The 18,017-nt window shown below is 41.9% G+C and overlaps 1 protein-coding gene across 7 annotated transcripts in view; it reads right to left on the bottom strand.

Annotated features, from left to right (window-relative positions):
- The window catches only part of CRIM1 (cysteine rich transmembrane BMP regulator 1), a 191,372-nt gene that overhangs the window by 17,255 nt on the left and 156,100 nt on the right, over window positions 1-18,017 (bottom strand). For 6 of the 7 annotated variants that reach the window (XM_087436907.1, XM_004418148.3, XM_087436906.1 and 3 more), the window contains 2 exons: window positions 16,913-17,128; window positions 11,656-11,877 (listed from right to left, as the gene is read on the bottom strand). In XM_087436907.1, the coding sequence (XP_087293033.1) occupies window positions 11,656-11,877; window positions 16,913-17,128 (438 nt within the window). The remainder of the gene's footprint in view (window positions 1-11,655; window positions 11,878-16,912; window positions 17,129-18,017) is intronic. The other variant, XM_087436903.1, reaches the window with a different exon arrangement.

Here is an 18,017-nt window from a genome sequence, read left to right on the forward strand (position 1 = left end):
CAGATGGTTCTGAAAGAATCTGGGTGCCAAGTACTGAAGAGAACTAGCATCTGTTGAGCATCCAGGGTGCCCATGTGCTGTGCTCAAGAGCTCCACCCAGTTCAGCCTCACAGCAAGTCTATGAGGTAGGGTTGTCTATTCCACCTTTGGGAAAACTCAGGTTCAGAAGAGGAGAAGTGACTTGATGTAACCAAGCCAGAAAGCAGCAGAGCCTGCATGTACTCCTGGCTCCACCTGACTTCAAGGCTCACATTCTTGGCCCTGACCTCTGCCTACTGGCTCCCTTTCTTAGCCTCCTAGGAACACATGGAACTCTCTTCATGTGGTTTCAACTGTGCCTGGGCCTCTCTGGAAAAGTGGACAACTTTTTGGCTATCTATCATTTTCAGGTGAAGGCCAAGCTGGTTCCAATCTGCTGCCTCGGGGTGAGCCACAGTCAGCAGTGGATGTATGTATTACATCAGGGCCAGCAGGCTTGAGGATGGGGACTCCAAATGCACCAGTCACAATCCATGATGAGACCCATTTCAGGATGGCAACAGAGGACGCTTCCCCCTGCTGCTTGCGGGGGGTGGTTTTCCATGATATCTCCACATCTGATAGTTTGAATCACAATCACTGTACCAATACATTTCAGAACCGCAAAGTTTGCTTCTTCAAACATGCTTTGAAACAAAGCTACATTTAAGCCACGGGTTGGTCAACACTCTATGAATTTCCATGCGAAATAAATGGAGGAGTCTTGCTTCTGGAAAAGCCCTGGCTAATATTTTTCTAGGTAGCTGCTATGCGGCCCCGATTAGATTAGATTGTAGTTAATTAGATTTTAGTTAAAGAAGTTTTATAGAAATTTTTCTGCTTTTGACTAAACTTCACCTGAAATGCCAAAGATCTAAACCGAGGCCTAAAAAATACGGAGCGAATTTCAGTTGACGGATGGATCTTGGTGCCCCCTATTTCTTACACACTCATTTCTTTTCCTAGATACACGGTCTCCTTCAATGGCACATCTGGGTTAATCTGAGAAAGTTCTGTCAGAAAGTTTTACAAACTACTTGGTTTACAGGGAGTCATGGTGGCTATTCTATTCAATTTGAGGTTCTAAATAATAAAGTCTTTTGGGGGACACAGCATAGTCTAATTGAAAGTACATATAAAAGCACTTTAAACACGCAAGCTGAGGTCCGGCCCCGTGGCTTAGCGGTTAAGTGCACGCGCTCCGCTGCTGGTGGCCTGGGTTCGGATCCCGGGCGCGCACCGAGACACTGCTTCTCCGGCCATGCTGAGGCTGCGTCCCACACACAGCAACTACAAGGATGTACAGCTATGACATACAACTATCTACTGGGGCTTTGGGGGAAAAAAAAATAAATAAAATTAAAAAAAAAAACACTCAAGCTGAAAAGGGATGTAAAAATAGAGACATGGGAATATCCAACTATAAGTAATACAAATGGTTTATATTTGGCTATCGAGTGGGTTGTGCCACTTAAGTTTGACTGTTATATTTATCAATCCAACTGGTTTGTTTACGCTGACAATGACATTAGTTTTATTCTTCAATACCTAATAATAATCATAACTTCCACTTACTGAATGCCTACTGTGTACTGGGCACTGTGCTACGCATTTTACTTGAGTCAACTCCACTTGATCTCCATGGCCCAATGGGACAGGATGTTATTTCAATTCCACAGAAAACCGAGGCACAGGGAGATTAAGTCACTTGCCCAAGATGCATGGCTAGGAAGTGGCAGGGCCAGGACGGGAACCAAAGTGGGTGTGGTTCTCCAATCCCCACACACCTGCCTGCCACGTACCCAGTGGGATAACCTCAGGGAGGGTCACATTCCTTAGTAGGGATCTGTGCCACACAAACAAAAGTGGTCAGTGCTCACTGACCCTGGAAAACGGGCACTTAGATTTCCTACCCCTTACGTTTGTTGGGGCTTAAGGTCTTTGTCTTCAAAGGTAAATTACCCCGCAACTGACCGCATCCCACATCTGGCACAGTCCTATCAAGGAATGGAGATAACAAAGTGGTTATTGAGGACTCAGGGTCCTTCTTTGGCAAATCTCTATTTAACACTCCTCTCTCTCTCTCTCTCTCTGAATAGGATTAGAGGAGAATGCTCCAAGGAAAACATGAGGTATGACACTAATATAATAAGGTTTATTTTTAAAACAAACACATCAGGAGTTATATATCCAAACAAATGTGATCCCCTTCTAAGTAGTCACTGTAGAAGGCTATAAATGTATTCCAACGATACTGCCCTTGCTTCAGACAGCTCTGGAATTTTCCTTTTGCAATGGCTTCCAGAGCCAAGTTTTGAAACATACACGGAAGACGGTTACTATTTTATGGCCACTCCTTGGTTTAGATCAGCTTTGGTATTTGGTTTGCTCGGCTCTGGCTTCTATCTTATCCATCAGATTCGGATTGAAATGACTTTTGGCCTCGTTCGGAAACAAAGTTCCTTCTAAAGGATGGAGATTTGCTGCTGCAATCATCACCAACAGGGCGTGTCAGGAGCCTGGCGCACTTGTGCCTCGATGGCTCCTTCAGCGGGGCCGTTTAACTCACGGAGCTCAGACATACATCTTATCTTTTTTTGGATTCAAATATAAGCAACATTATCTTGCATCACATATGACTACAATAAAAATATGCAATGTCTTTCAGTGGTGAAGTCTGGAGAATTCAGCAGGGGTATTTTTTTTTTTCCTTTTTCCTCGATTCTGATTGACACAAAAGTGGGGGAAGAAGTGGTGAGACCTTGAAATGTTACCTCCTTTCGAGCTGACTTCCCCAACTGTTTAAAACGTCGCATCCTACTTCTTTCCAAGATCAGAAAAGAAGCCTTAACAGGCTGTTCAAGTTGGACTTCGCTTTTATTCTTGAGCTATTTTACTAATTATACGATAAAGCTAATTAACAGCCGGGGAAAACCTAGACTCTAGAATTGTGTTGTTTTCTTACTCTCTAGAGATCCAATTCAGTATTTCAGGAGTCACTGATGTGGTAGTTCAGGCATTGCTCTGATCTGACCATGATGGGGGATATACATCAGCCCCTGACAAGAAAGCATCTCCAGACTCCCGCCACCCATTCCTCTGTGGAAGGATATAAAAACTAAAATCCACGTGAACCTAGGTTACAGCTGGACTTTTTAATTTCTCCAGGAGATGACCTTCTTGTATGGATACATCAGGTTCTAAATCTGGTTGTGGTGGTCATGAAGTCAGAGTCTTGGTGTGGGAGTAACTTCCCGGGAGGAAGTGAGGCAGCTTTAGAAATTGCCTCAGTTCTTTCAAATCTCCAGTGTACTATTTAGAGTCCCGAAAAGTAATTTACTCTGGGATCCCAGAGGCCAGAATCTAAATGCAGCTCTTTCTCTCAGAATAAGTCCCACCGCAAAATAATCCCACGCAGTAGTGGAGTGGGATGCTCATTCCTTCCATACATCGCTGTGGACAGCACCCATCTAAGCAGTGGGGATGCAGCGGGACACAAGGCGGATGAGGTCCCTGCCCTTGGAGAGACGCTCCTGCATCTAGAGGGTCTCATTAGCTTTGTGTGATTCCAGGTCCAAAAAGATGTGCCAAATATTTTGAAAAGATGCGAAACAGCAGACCTTGCTAATAATATTGTACTTCACTTTGGTTTCTTCAGTTTGAGGTCCAAGAGATTTAAAGAAAACTTGAGTGAAATTATTTAGGCAGGTGTAAAAAGGCCCTGGGTACACTATGGGTAACATGAGATTTAGGAGGAAGTGGAAAGGGCACCAAGTATCACCAAGGACACGGCAGACTTGGGGGAAAGCACAGGGGAGGTACTTTCAAAATTTTAGCTTATAAATGTAACACTGCATTACACTCCTCTTTCTCTAGCTCCCACAAAGTAATGCAATGCTACTATTATCTTATATTTTACTTTCTCTTAACTGACCAGACCCTGATATCCCTGGCCTGTGTCATCTTCATTTCTGCATCCCACACTGGGGCGCTGGGCACAAACTCCAGGTTTGGAGAATAAATGGAATGTGTGTGCCTCGTGTTTGAGAAAACCAGCTTTATTTTTTTTTCACATAAAGAGGAGACAAACAGAAATTGCAATGAAGAAGGAATCTGAGCAAATAACGCACAGGTCACTAAGAGGTGCATAAAGACTCGTAGGTATAGAAGATGATAACTGATTTCGAATTTGCTGGCTCGCTGGAGCTTCAACCTAAACTAACGTAGAAGTGGAACTCAATTGAAGTCTCGCTAAAAATGGATGCAGGCGGTCTAGACAACTTCAGTGAGGCAGAGATCTAATATATAGTAATTCTATCAGCAGATGATTAAAGGTTTTTGGCTAAAAATGCAAAAAATATTCATGGATTTAACTCAAAATTGAGTACTTTATTTTATAACTTTTAGCTTCTAATAAACATCTGCTCTTAATTCATTTTTATAAAAAGAAAAAACGAAGACAAATGTTGCCACGTAGGCTGACTCCTATATAAGGTCTTAACTGCTGTGAAAGCAGATCTGACCACAGTTTTAAGACCTTTCTTGGAAGCCCATTTTTCCTTTACTTTATTCCATTTCTTGGGATGGGAGTCTAGGTCTATTCATAAAGGCCAAAAGAGCCTTTCAGTTTTCTTCAACCTACTGGAAAGAACAGGTGATGGCACAGGGTTGCCAGTTAACAGAAAAATTACAAACTTTCCTGGGTTCCACAAACAGAAATCTCACCAAACTGGTCAACATGGTGACTTCTGGCTGATTCCTACTGCATGCAAAGAGAACAGAATTTCTCAGTAAGAGAACTTCACCCTTGTATTAAGCATCTGTTAGGGGCCGATTAAGCACTTCATGGATAGAAGTCCAGGGGAACATTCCATTTTAAACTTTAAATGGGGTTTCATTTCTTACAAGGCCTACAATCCAAGATGCGCCTATAGGTACATAGAGATATACACAGAAGTCATTTAGAAAATATACAATTTAGTCCACAAGGCAGATGGGAACAATGAAAGATGAGGCAGCCCAAATAAGAAGGAAAACATAAAATTTCCTTTAGCACTGAAACAAAGCTATCTATGGAAAAGACAGAATATAGAATCTTGTTAAGAAAACCTTGAGGTGGAAGCCACAGACTTCCCAGAGCGGCCAGTTTCTGCACCTCCAGGAGACGTTCCATCCTGTCACAGCCCACATGCTGCCAGGAAGGCTCCGCCAGCAGCCTCCAGAGGGTCTGCAGACTGACTTCAGGTTTGATTACATTTCCTCATCAGAATGCAATCCTCCAACAGGGGGTCCTTCCCCCAAACATTAGAGGGTGCAAAATCAAGCGTGGCCTCCTGGACAGAAATAAGAGGTGAAAGGCACATGCCAGTGGATCTCTCCGGAAACACCAGTGCCAGCCTCCCTTTTGTGCAAGAGACCTCTTCAAAACAAGATGGTGGGGCTGGAGCCCAGATGAAAACGATGCCACTAGAGGTGTCTCCCAGTATCAGAACAACTTAAATTTCTGTTTACACAGGTGGGGGCCTGAAAAGGATACTGAAGTGACAAGAGAAAGCTGCTTATGGGAGAAGCAAGAGGAGATGCTTCCTAGCGTGTAGGGTAAGACCTAAACAAACTGAAATCAAGCACTGTCTATTTTTATGGTGACAACTTTAGACCATTTCAAAGTTAGTACAGTGCATGACAACCAGAATGTTTTCAGTCTTACACTCTCTAAACAATACACAGAAAAGCATTCTGCTTCCCTTCCCCTTTGTCTAAATCACTTCAGCACTAACTGTGACCACCTGGTCCACGGTGTAGGGGCCTCAGAAACTGAAAGCTCTGAAGAATGTGCAGGAAGCAGACCAGGTCTCTTCCCTATGAGAGTAGGTCCTGATTATAAATGCCACATACTCTGTATCCAGGAATCATAGTGGATTATGCACAGTAAGTTCACGGACTCATCAAACAGGACTAGCCTCTCAAAGCCAATAAAAAATAAAAGAGCTCCATTCTCTCTCCCATGGCGATGTCCAGTAGCATGAAAGGACAGTGAGGCTCTGAGGTGTGTGGGCAAGGCACTGCCAAAACAGGGCTGCACTATAAACCTTAGAATGCATGCTGTCTCCACCTGGATCTCAATACGGTGACTGAAGTAGTCATGGCCATTTAAGCTAAGAGTGTGCAGGATGAGGTACACCACTGAAGTATTGTCTGAAATACTCTCGTTCTTCAAAAGCTCATCATTGAGATGCTATATCCAGGCCTTTCTCTTACAGAAAGGCAGATGCTACATTTAAAAGTGAGATACCAGAATGTATTTGAAGTATGTTACTCAGACCAGCTGCCCTCCACGTTAGAAGAGCTGTAACTGTACTGAACCAATATACATCCCCATCGTCTTTACTGTTTATCAAGTACTTTCACATACGTATATTATGTCGCTTAATTTTCACAGCACTTTAGTGAAGCACAGGACAGTATTATCTGATCTTACAGATGAGGAAAATGAGGTAGGGTCATGTCATATCACCAAGACATATGGCTAGAATGTGCCAGAGGCGGGATCATAACCCTTTGGCTCCAAAATAAGTTTTCTTTCCAATATACAGAAGTTTTTAATTTTAAGACAACACATTGGAGAAACAGCTGTGAAAAATGTTCCAGTGAAGATGCCAGTAAAATAACATTATGGCTTAAAAATGCATAACATTTAATTCCACGGGTTGTATATCTTAGAGATGCTGATATTTCATTTACTATGTTTGATTCCTGGGCTGAGTTAAATACACAATGATCAACAGATGTTGCAAAGAGATACTCTAAGAAAAGATACCTAAACAAATCAATAGAAATTTAAGCAAAAATGAATGCTGTATAATAGAATGACTTGATATAAAGTACAGACATCGCCCCTATAAGGAGAAATATTATTAATCATTTGCTAGTTGAAGATCAGGAAATGGAGAGGAAATGTAATTACACTATCACAACAACTGTGTGCTGAGCCAGCCTGACTCTGTGAGAAAGCTCCACCTCAAATATTAATATAAGATATTTACAATAAATATAATAGCTAACCTCTATGCAGACAGATGTAGAACCTGCAAGAAATTCATTTTTTCATGTACCATCTATAATAGAACTCATTTTCACAGATCCTTAAAGATATGAGATACTTAAAGACACTTAAAAGATACTAAATGACTTGAAAACATGCAGAGTATCTTAATTTTGTTCATGTCAAGTTATGAAATATATATGTATATATGTGTATATAAATAAATATTTATATATATAAAACAAAAACAACTATCATCGAAAAATAATTTTGACAAAAACTTCTTCAACGGGAAAGATGCACTGACTCAGGGATTTCCAGCCAACAAATATGACTCTACATATCCGACCTCAAATATTTTCTAAAACAATACACGGTCACAAATAAATACTCGTCAAATCATTTGCTTCAAAACAATATACCACGTACTGAGTAATACAACTTGGCCAATGCAAGAGTTGCCTCCTCAACAACAGTCCTGGTTCAATTAGATTGGCTGGATCAGGGGGCACACCTGAGTATCTTGATTTCCAACGTCAACAGGCATGAGCAGCAGCAATAGGGGCTTGAAGACCCGATAAATTAAAATAAGAAAGAGGTTTGTGATCAAAGTAGTGCTCTTTCTTTAAAATATTTGACCACTAATGACTGAACCCCTGGACATGGTGAGGTTGTGCTGGAATGCTGACGGTCCCCCTTATAGAAGCTGCTAAAGTCTGGCCCTCAACGCCGCTGGCAGAAGCATCACCAACACAAACTTTGGAGCAAGGGTGATGTGGTCCCCACAGACTGAGTAGAAGTGCCTGTGGTGTAAGGGTTGCTGGCTTAACTGCTGTCCTTTAGGAGTGATGGAACAAAGATCTCCTTGCAGCACTGAAATAATTTTTGCTCTAGAAAAGTTCTAGAAAGGCCTGTATATAGTCAGTGGTAAAGCCATGGATGCTATCGTGCATAGCAAAGTGTGTCACAGTGAAGAAATCTGCTGTATATAAGGAACCACATACCAAATCTGCCATTGCACATTCAAACTCCCACCAGACCTTCTATCTCCACCTAATTTATACTCAATTCATCTTCTGATTCTTGTTTCCCATTCTTTAAGCCATCATTACAGTCAAAAAGCCTATGAAAATAACACCTAAGTTCGTGTGTATTTGTGTAGGAAGCTGGAATATAAAAAATTAGGGAATCAGAAGATGTTCCATTAAAATGATTGGGTAATTACCACTTAGTTTCTTTCTAGTACAAGGATGAATTCCCTAATGATGGGTATTATAAGTAATTAGACAAAGCTGTTCACTTTTCAAAATTAATCATCAATCCTATTAATTATGTATTACACATTCTATTAAATTAGCATGCATAATATGAGGCCTTCACACATCAAAAGAGAAGCATTATCATTGCACATTAGTGACTTGATAATTTAGCAGAAAGGAACACAAATATTCATAATTATACTACTTTTAGTAGGATCACCACTTTTCAATTCTCTTATGATAAGCAAAAAGGATACCTTACAAGGTGAAAGCAAGCACACTTTTGTTTAGGGGTTTATCACTAAAAGAAGTCAGATTTGAGGTTTTCAGAGATCTACATTTGACTAATTAGGAAGAATATTCAGCAAGGGAGGAGACTTGCAGCCACAGCGAGGTCAGCACTGTAGGCTGGGGTGAGGCACACGTGATCCTGGGAACAGATCCCTTGGGTTAAGAAGGAGCTGGGTTCAAACTGAGAAAACTAAACAGGAGAAATGCAAGCACTGGTCCTCAGTGCCCACTGAGAAAGAAATGGGTGCGAAATTTTTACAATGTTATAAACCAATGTTACTGCAATAAACAAAAAATTAAAGTGAAAAAAAAAAAAAAAAAAAAAAAAAAGAAAGAAATGGGTGCTTTAAGACGTGCAAAATGATGGCCTTTCTTTGTCCCTTGCTAGATCATCTTTGGAATGGCAGTGCAGGCTTTGCCACTGAGGCAGAGCCAGTTAACTGGCTGCCGGTATGCCAGGGCTGCCCAGGCTTGGAGCCCTTACAGAGGGACCAGGATCCGGGAAGTTGGTAAGAAAACAAGCCTGAAGAGGCCAAGGGAGCTAACTGGAGAGTCAGATAGAAAATCCCCATTTCACAGTCATGAACTGACCTTGACTTCATATGCTTGGACATAGGGGGAAGAAAGGATAAAGACCCACCTAACAAGGCTACTTGCAAAATAAGTATGATGCATATAGAAGGGGCTTAGTGACTACTTCAATAATAAAACATGTATGAAGCATTTAGACAAGTGAGTGAAGAGGAGCACACAGTACTGCTCATCAAGTGTTAAGTCTCCTCAATATGTTCCCCTAAGGATAAGTCCTAGGTATATACGATACAATTATATCCGCATCAATGAGGGGGGAGGTAGTTGTGAAGGGAGCTGTAACAGAAACAAAATTTCCACTATACCATTATGAGCTTATATGAACCACAATTTACTGAAAGTGCATGCAATCTAACTTAAAATCAAAATCACAGATTTGGACCAAATTGGTAACCCCCCCACCCAATAAAGAAGAATGTACAGCCTAAATGATCTAAGGATTGGAATAGGAAATACGAAGGCAAAAAAAAAAAAAGGAAAGACACAATACTGTGATTTGCAGGTTTCTTTCCTTAAGTTTGAATTTGTTAAACTGGTTTTGTGAGAAAGAGAAGTGATTTACTATTATCAAATGAAAACAAATTTACTAGTTGAGTAATTTACTAATGACAAACTTACCAATTAAGTAGCAAAACATAGGAATTTTTTTATCTAAACAAAATAATCTGAGAATTTTCAACACACGAGAGAGGGACTGCCAGGTTTTCCTCTGAACGTTAACACCGAATTCTCAGGCCTCCAGGGCCCTGGTTCCCAAGTGTGGTCCAAGCGCCTCGGGTTGATTCATGAACTGTTCCCTTGAGTACTGAAGTTCTGATATTTAAATATGGCGATACTGGCTGCACATCCCCCCCACACCCCACGCCCACTCCCCAGCCTGAAATAGTGGCCTCATTATACCTTTCATGTAGATCTCACCCAAGGCAGTGCCATTTTGCCTGTAAATTTTGGTCAGCTCTTTGAAAAGATAAGTAGCACTAAACTGGATCTAAGCCTTGATACTTTTTTGGCTCCACTTAGGAGCTACAAAACTTATGGGTATTACAGCAGAACTCAACGTCCTGGTCACTAAAAGGTAGGGCAACCACATGTCCTGATTTGCTTGGGACACTCTTGCTATCCCAATAGAAATATTATAGCCCCCATTTCACTTGCAAAAGCATCATGAGTTGAAAAATAAATTACATTGATGGTCACCCTATTACAAGAAGAGAATCCAGCTTTCAAACATAAATTTTAACATTCCCTGGCTATTACACTGAGAAAATCTAGCTCTGTAAAATTCTTGAGAGCATAAACTGTGTTATAAAAATACCTTTCCATCTCTTGTACACCAACATGCAGAAAAAGAGAGGGTGTGGCCCCATGTCCTGGCCAGAGGTCACAGTCAAGGAGAGGGAGCTGTCCTGATAAGCTTGAGTTACAGCCCATACGCACCTGAGCACCATTCATCGGCTCAGCTATGGGAGCTGCTACAAAGCTCTGTGGCTAGAGGATCTTTCCTTTTCCTCAGGTACCACCCCAAATATATGCAATGACTTCTATCTAGAAAGCATGTAAAATTTTCCAACAATAAATGCACAATACCTGCAATGAATACGGCTTGCCAAATTTTTTACCTGCTACTCTGATTATAGGTTCACACTAGATTGAGATATGTCCTTGTGTTTCACTTGACTTTATGAGCTTTACTCGATACAAAAGCAATCAAAGACGGCAAGAGCCTTGGGAGCAGGGACTGTGCCTTTATTAGAGCTGCCAGCTTTGTGAGCCTCGCCTTCTGGACTCCAGAACAGCTTCGCCTTCTGGACTCCAGAACAGCATCTGGCTTACGTCCATAGGACTAGTTTTGGTATAGACATCGGAGGCTAATACACATATGTCCTCTGCGCACAAGATGTGTCCCCATGGGTGACAAGGAGAGGGCTCTGTCAATTACTCAGGCCTCACTTGGCATCCCTAGGTCCTTAACATGGACGACCAAGTGGTTTAAATGGAATCAACTAAGCGTCAGCAGATAGAGGAATACCTGGGAGACTAAGTTAGCATTTCGTGTTTAGCTGCTCTCAAGGCAGCGGCAAACTGTGCACTAAAGTGTGCTCTAATATGGAACACGGTGTTTCTACGTGGGGAAAAAAGACCACTGTAAACAAGACGGTGGAGAAAGAGAGTTCCAATACCGAAAACCCTGAAATGGCAAAGGAGCCTGATAGAACACGACCGTGCTATACCATCACGACATTCTGAGAGAGCACTTCTTTATTCTTAATATGTTTTATCTTGGGAACACATCTCGCACATCTTTCCCCTGGCCTGATACTACGACTTTGGGTCTGTGTGCCACGTCAACCAGAAAAAAGGATTTAAAAAATATTAACTGATCTAAGCAAATGACTGTACATGTAGATTTAGTGGCCACTGGTAGAGATGAAGGATTTTTTTTCTTGGTCTTACCTATGCAGTAGGGACAACACTGGCCTTTTCTCAAAACAGGTCTTTCACAGGATACTGAAGGGCAAGACTCAGAGTAACAGCTAATTACGCTATCCATGCACACACAGCTGGTACAAACGTCAGGCTTCCAGGACTCAGCTGCCAGGAATATATCCCCTTCGTCATTTTTGCAGTAACTAGGCACGCTCTCATTATGGGATGAGGAAGGCTGGAGAGGTTCATCTGGAAAAACGAACATAAGGTCAGCAGGGAAAAGAAGATGCCATAGGCCACCAACCGTGCAACATAGTGAGTTTCCCTTGGTCTCGTAACAAGCACTCAGTCACTGCGGTTTTGTGTGCCTCCTGTAAAAATGACTCAGTACCTAAACAGCAAGTCTGATTTGGGCAGGGTCATGAATTTTAAAGCAAAACAGCAAAGACCACAAAAGATCTGTTGCAGAGATTCTGTTAGTTGCTTGCACAACATCCACTCTACCCTTCTTCTTAGCTTAACAAAACCTTGATGTTTTTTGAGGGGTGGTGGTGGTTGAGGACTTGGATCACAAGGGGTATAAGTCAAACAAGACAATCCTGCTCCCTGCTTTTTCAGTCTCCCTTGCAGTTACAGGTGGCCATGTCACTCAGTTGTAGTGAATGGGACTGAATGGCTGATGAGGGGATTTCTGGGAAAGCTTTCACTGGCTTAAAAGAAAGGCAGATGGAATGCTGCCACCACCCTTCCACATTCTTCCTGCCTTGAATATGAGTGTGTTGCCTACAGCTGAAATATCCTTCTCACACCTGCAAGAGAAAGGCCTCGACATCACTAAGACACTGAATCAATGCTGATAAACATCTGTGTCCAAATGTCTTCTAACGTATATAAAAGAAACCTCTATTTGTTTAAAAACTGTAGCTGGGTTTTCTCTCACTTGCAGCCACATGCAGTCCTAACCAATCAATACCTAAATGGATTTTCACTGCACCTACCAAAACACACCGACACGTAATGTTCCAATGTGCAGGCATTCACATTAATGCTGAAACATGATGGGAAACCTAAATCACTCAGGATGCACCACAGAGAAATCCTCTGCCATCACCTGTGTCTTCGCTATGTAAAGACAGACCTGAGGATCCCCAGATCTAGTTACAACTTGCACCAGAAAAGAATGTCACCAGAAAACCCCAATATCTCTTTGGGTCTCAGCATTAACTGAAATTACATGAGAACTACAGCCTCAAGCAGAAACCTGACTGGGATATAACAAAGGAAAACATAAGTTAGTGAGGTTCCTACTTTACAAATGTCACAATTCCGCTGATAAGAGAGACTACCTTCAACCACCGTCACCACTCAAAAGTCTAGAAATAGCCAGAATGGTCCTGCCTAGCAAACCTCTAAGAGAACCACATTTTCTCAATGGATACATGGTCGAAAGAATTATCATCTGTTCCTCTCAGAATCAACCTCATGAACTTGGCTATGTTCATCCATGAAACAGAAATTAACTGAGATAAACATGTAGTTATCACAGTGATGCAGAAGCTCTAAATGTCACATTCTCTGTCCATCCACCTCATGAATACACCCTACAGCCAACAAGTCTGATTTGACAAGAACCTCTTTGAGGAGCAAGGCAATTGCTTTATTTGGGGCTCTCTCTGAGGGACAGAGGGAAGGCAGCATAACGAATGGGTCCACGCCCTCGCCTTTAAATCGTGTAATCTTATCTCCTATTACCAGTCCCAAAGGCAGCCACAAATGACAGAACAGCCACTGGTTCCACTTCTCCAAACGTGCTCTAGGTCCGAATTTTAGGTATGGCTCCATGGATCACATCCATGTGGTTTGAAGATGGTAAGATGGGATTACTTTCTAGTGACCTCTTTGGGGTCATCCATGTCTAGGGAAAATTTCTTTTAAAGAGATTGACCAATGCTAATTGGAAAGCAGGACAACTCACTCAAGTCTACACTAGGGACTGCAAATTGCCACGAGGTTTCTGTGGGTTATGATGGCTTAGCTCTTGCGAGCAACGCCCAACCTAGCATCTAAAACTTTAGAAGAGGAAGCAGGGATAGCAGCAATGAAGCTATGAAATAACAGCTGAAATGAATATCCTGGAGTCTGGAGGCCTCTTATTGAGGCCTGGGGAAGACCCCAGAGAACATGGGAATGTGCTGGCAGTGCTGGATCGAGCATTCAAGCTGACATGCAGAGCCCGAAGGTCGTCTTCCCCCAGGCAGGGGACTCCTGATTGAATCGGACTGAAAATGCCAGCTGGGAATTTTGCTCACGGTATCTTTCTTCTTTGGGCCTCTCTTCCCATTTTATCGGCCCTAGAGACCCCTTCTTTATTACTTCTGATTCCCAATATTAACTCTTTTATTTTGTTTTTACCAGTTCTTTCACTGGTGTTCATTCATTCTTTTTATGTCTATGCTACCTCCCTCTCTCTTCTATGTGATAAAGAATGAAAGAGAATTTAAAAAGTTTTAAAAAAGAAAGAAGTGCTACTCTTTTCTCTCCCTTTTGTACTTTGGTGAAATATCTTCACCTGGAGGGAGGCTCGATCTTTCTTCATGAACCCATCTCCATTTCCAGACCTTTCTCTAAGCCAGGCCAGAGGAGAGAGACAGCCAAAAGAGAGAGGGACTGACAAAGCATCCTAGGACACACAATCACCATGAGGGAAGCAGCTCTTCTACTCATATATATACATCATTTTTGGACTACTTTAGGATGCAAGTATCCTAAGATTACAGATGGTATTTTTCTAGACGTGAAATACACCATTTGTCAATGCTACTCTTGAAATTTACTGTTACATGAAAACATTGATGTTTTGAATTTTAAGACTTTTTATCTAAACTATGGATGGAAAGTTCAGAAAGAGCAATTACGGGGTAGGGTGACTGATTTTATTTATTTATTTATTATATTTTTGTGAGGAAGACCAGCCCTGAGCTAACATCCGATGCCAATCCTCCTCCTTGCTGAGGAAGATTGGCCCTGGGCTAACATCGGTGCCCATCTTCCTCTACTTTATATAGGACACCACCCCAGCATGGCCTGACAAACGGTGCGTCGGTTCCGAACCTACGAACCCCAGGCTGCCCAAGCAGAGTGAGCGCTTAACCTCTGTGACACCAGGTGGACCCTAGGGTGACTGATTTTAAAATAAAATCTTTCCAGATACACTCTTATTCACAGATGTAAGAGTAATCTTTGGAATACGGATATATAAAACAAAGTCCTAACGTTTAAGATGGAGGCTATCATTGAAGTATCTCTCAAGTTACATGTAAAGAAAGGAAGAGTCACCCAGGCATAAGTTTATAACTGAGAAATCAAAGCCAGGCACACAGGAGCTGCTGTGTGTCGTTAGGAAGCACGGGCGAGCGAGGACAGGAACGCCTCCGCCCTGCTAGAATCTGCAGCGCCTCTGCACGTGCGCACCGGCCTTGAGACCCCGGCTCTAAGAAACCACGCCCTCTCGTGCTCAGCAGTCCCATTTCTAGGTAGCTCTTGTTCTCTGTCTGGGCTGAACCTCTAAGTCTAGTCAGGTGTCCTGCCAATGAATTGGGGCCAGTGGTTGTGGAGAAGTCCCATTCCCTGTCCCCCTCCCCTAACCAACCCCTGTATTTGTCCTCAGATCCTAGTACAAGTGGCAGCAGAGGTACTTCCCACTTTAGCTGAAGCTTCCTGGGTTATATGTGCTCTTATTCTTTCCTTTCCAGGCACTCCTCTCACTCTGTCATTATTTACTTAAATGTGGAATAGTGGATTGTTTGCCTCTTCTTTTGGACTATTATTCCATAGGGCAAGAGTTGTGTCTGTTTTCATTAACCCCGGGATCCTATGGCTAAACACAGGCATTCCCTAAGTATCTGTAAAATGAATATCTAAAATGGACATAAATTCATGATTACCAATGAAGAGACTACTCAAACTGGTTTCCACCAGGAAGATGGAAATAGTCATGGTTATATATCAACAGAGAAACATCAGCAGGGTTTGCATCTGAGTAAAACAGTGATAATGATAAAAATATAGTGGGGAGTAGGTTGTGTATATCCTAACAACATAATACCAAGGAACTATTTCTTATACTAGGAAAGATGGTATACTAATTAAACTTTTCAGATTAACATGGCTGCTAATTACCCCAAAGATTTTGTACTAAGATGATAATACCTTGGCAGCAGCATACGATGACAATAGCAAATAATGTGGATACCCCTGTAAGTTTATCAGATGTAATTAAAAATGTATTATCAGTGTGAACCCCTGAAGAATTTGGACATTGGCTATGCTGGATATAGTGACAGAACAGTAGATTCTGGGCAGTCAACTAGACAATCCAATGTAAAAAAAAAAAAAGTAATAAAACACAAAGCTTTATGTTTTACTGAGCAGAAATGCTCTAAGAATATACATTTAGAAGGTAAATGGTTATTGATTTAAGTTGAAAAGATAAAAGATTAAGCAACGACAAAATAAAACTAGTTGTGCTGTCAGCTTGGTAATTTTTTATATACACATATTAAATATCTTTTGAAAAAAAGTCATAGATTCTAGTGTTAATTGAAAGTGCTACTTTAGTTATAAAACCAGTAACTTATGTTTAAAGTCTTGACAAAATTTAATTATATTTGTTTCATGACCATATATTTACCTGTGAAGGCCAGATTACCTGCAAACTAAAAAGAAGAAAACAATAATATACTTTGTATATGTGTTAGTCACTTAATACTTTTGGATCTTAACTTATGAATCATCACAGGTTTGAGGGGGTGAACTTTATGCATATTTTATTGATTCCCCTGGTTTAACATTCTCAAAGTATCTTCACCACCTTTACAAATTTCAAAGAATTTTATTTACATTATTTATCAATAACTGCTCTTCACATTTTTTAAAGACAAAAATGACTTTTCACATTAGCAAAATCATTTGGAATAATTTGGTGTAGCAGGACTATTTTTTGAGTCTCAGACGTAGGGTTAAGAAAAAAAGTGGCAGAAAGAAACAATCTCTTTTTTTTCAAAGTCATCTCAGGTGCAAGGATTATTGATTGCATAAATACGTGATCGATAGAAGAGAATGAATTTAGGAAGCAGGCTGCCAGATGTTCCTGCCTGGATTACTGACTACTGGGTTTGACATGCTCCCACGTGGGGCTCAATCTGGCTTGCTGGTCCTGCAGAATGACAACGCCTGAGCTGTAGCCTTCCCTGCCAAGCGCATCCTGAGGCACGGCGCTGGTTACCTGTACACTGCGGGCAGCAGGAGTCCTGCGTGCGTGAGGGATTCTGGCAGAGCAGCGGCGGGCACACCTCTGTCTCACACAGCACCCGCCCGCTGTGGCAGGTGCACTGAGTACAGGAGTCGATGTTCCACGTTTCTCCTTCCACAAAGTACTCTCCTCCAGGCGCGTGGCAAATGGAGGGAGTGCTCAGCTCTGGCTTCTGCACTACAAAGTCATCTGGGGAATGACACAAAATCAAAACACAAGGAATTATTCATCTGCAGTCTCACCAATTCTTAAAGAACCTGGTGCTGTGTGCTTTAAGAGACAAAGAAGAACTGGCTATAGAGCATCTCACTCTATTCTTTTTTTTTCTTCTTTTTTTATTTATTTTTTCCCCCAAAGCCCCAGTAGATAGTTGTATGTCATAGTTGCACATCGTTCTAGTTGCTGTATGTGGGACGCGGCCCCAGCATGGCCGGAGAAGCGGTGCGTCAGTGCGAGCCCGGGATCCGAACCGCAGGCCGCCAGCAGCGGAGCGCACGCACTTAACCGCTAAGCCACGGGGCCGGCCCTCTCACTCTATTCTTATCAAGAGAATAGTGAAGAAAATAATCCATGCACAGAAATATAAGGCACTAGCAGAAGAGCTAGTTTCATGAAGTGAGCTTCAAGTCGTTTGAGTCTGTCAATAGTAACGAGAGAATTCAATAAGAGAACTAAATTACGGGGAAAGGACTCTTACTGCTGAGAACAGGGGCCTCCAGGGGGATCTCTGAGAACGTGTAGGAATTGTCTAGAACAACAATCTCTCATTTCCTGAATGCTTGCTATGGTTCAATTTCCATGCTAAGTGCTTTACGTGCGTTATTTCATTTATTTGTTACACCAACCTTGGGCAGTAGGTACTATTATCTTATTTTACATATGAGGAAACTGAGGGCTCAGAGTATTAAGGGCAGAGACGGATTTGAACCCAAGTCTATGTCTGTGTGGATCATGGATATGCCTCCAGATTGAACACAACTTCCAAATGATCTGTATCCCATCCACTTCATTATCTCTGGGATCCCGAGGACTTTTATGCTTGGAAACATGTCCTGCTGTTGAGGACGCCACACCCCAA

This window comes from Ceratotherium simum, chromosome 11 (assembly GCF_057802395.1).
Source record: "Ceratotherium simum simum isolate JZ-2026a chromosome 11, ASM5780239v1, whole genome shotgun sequence".
Taxonomy (NCBI): Eukaryota; Metazoa; Chordata; class Mammalia; order Perissodactyla; family Rhinocerotidae; genus Ceratotherium; species Ceratotherium simum.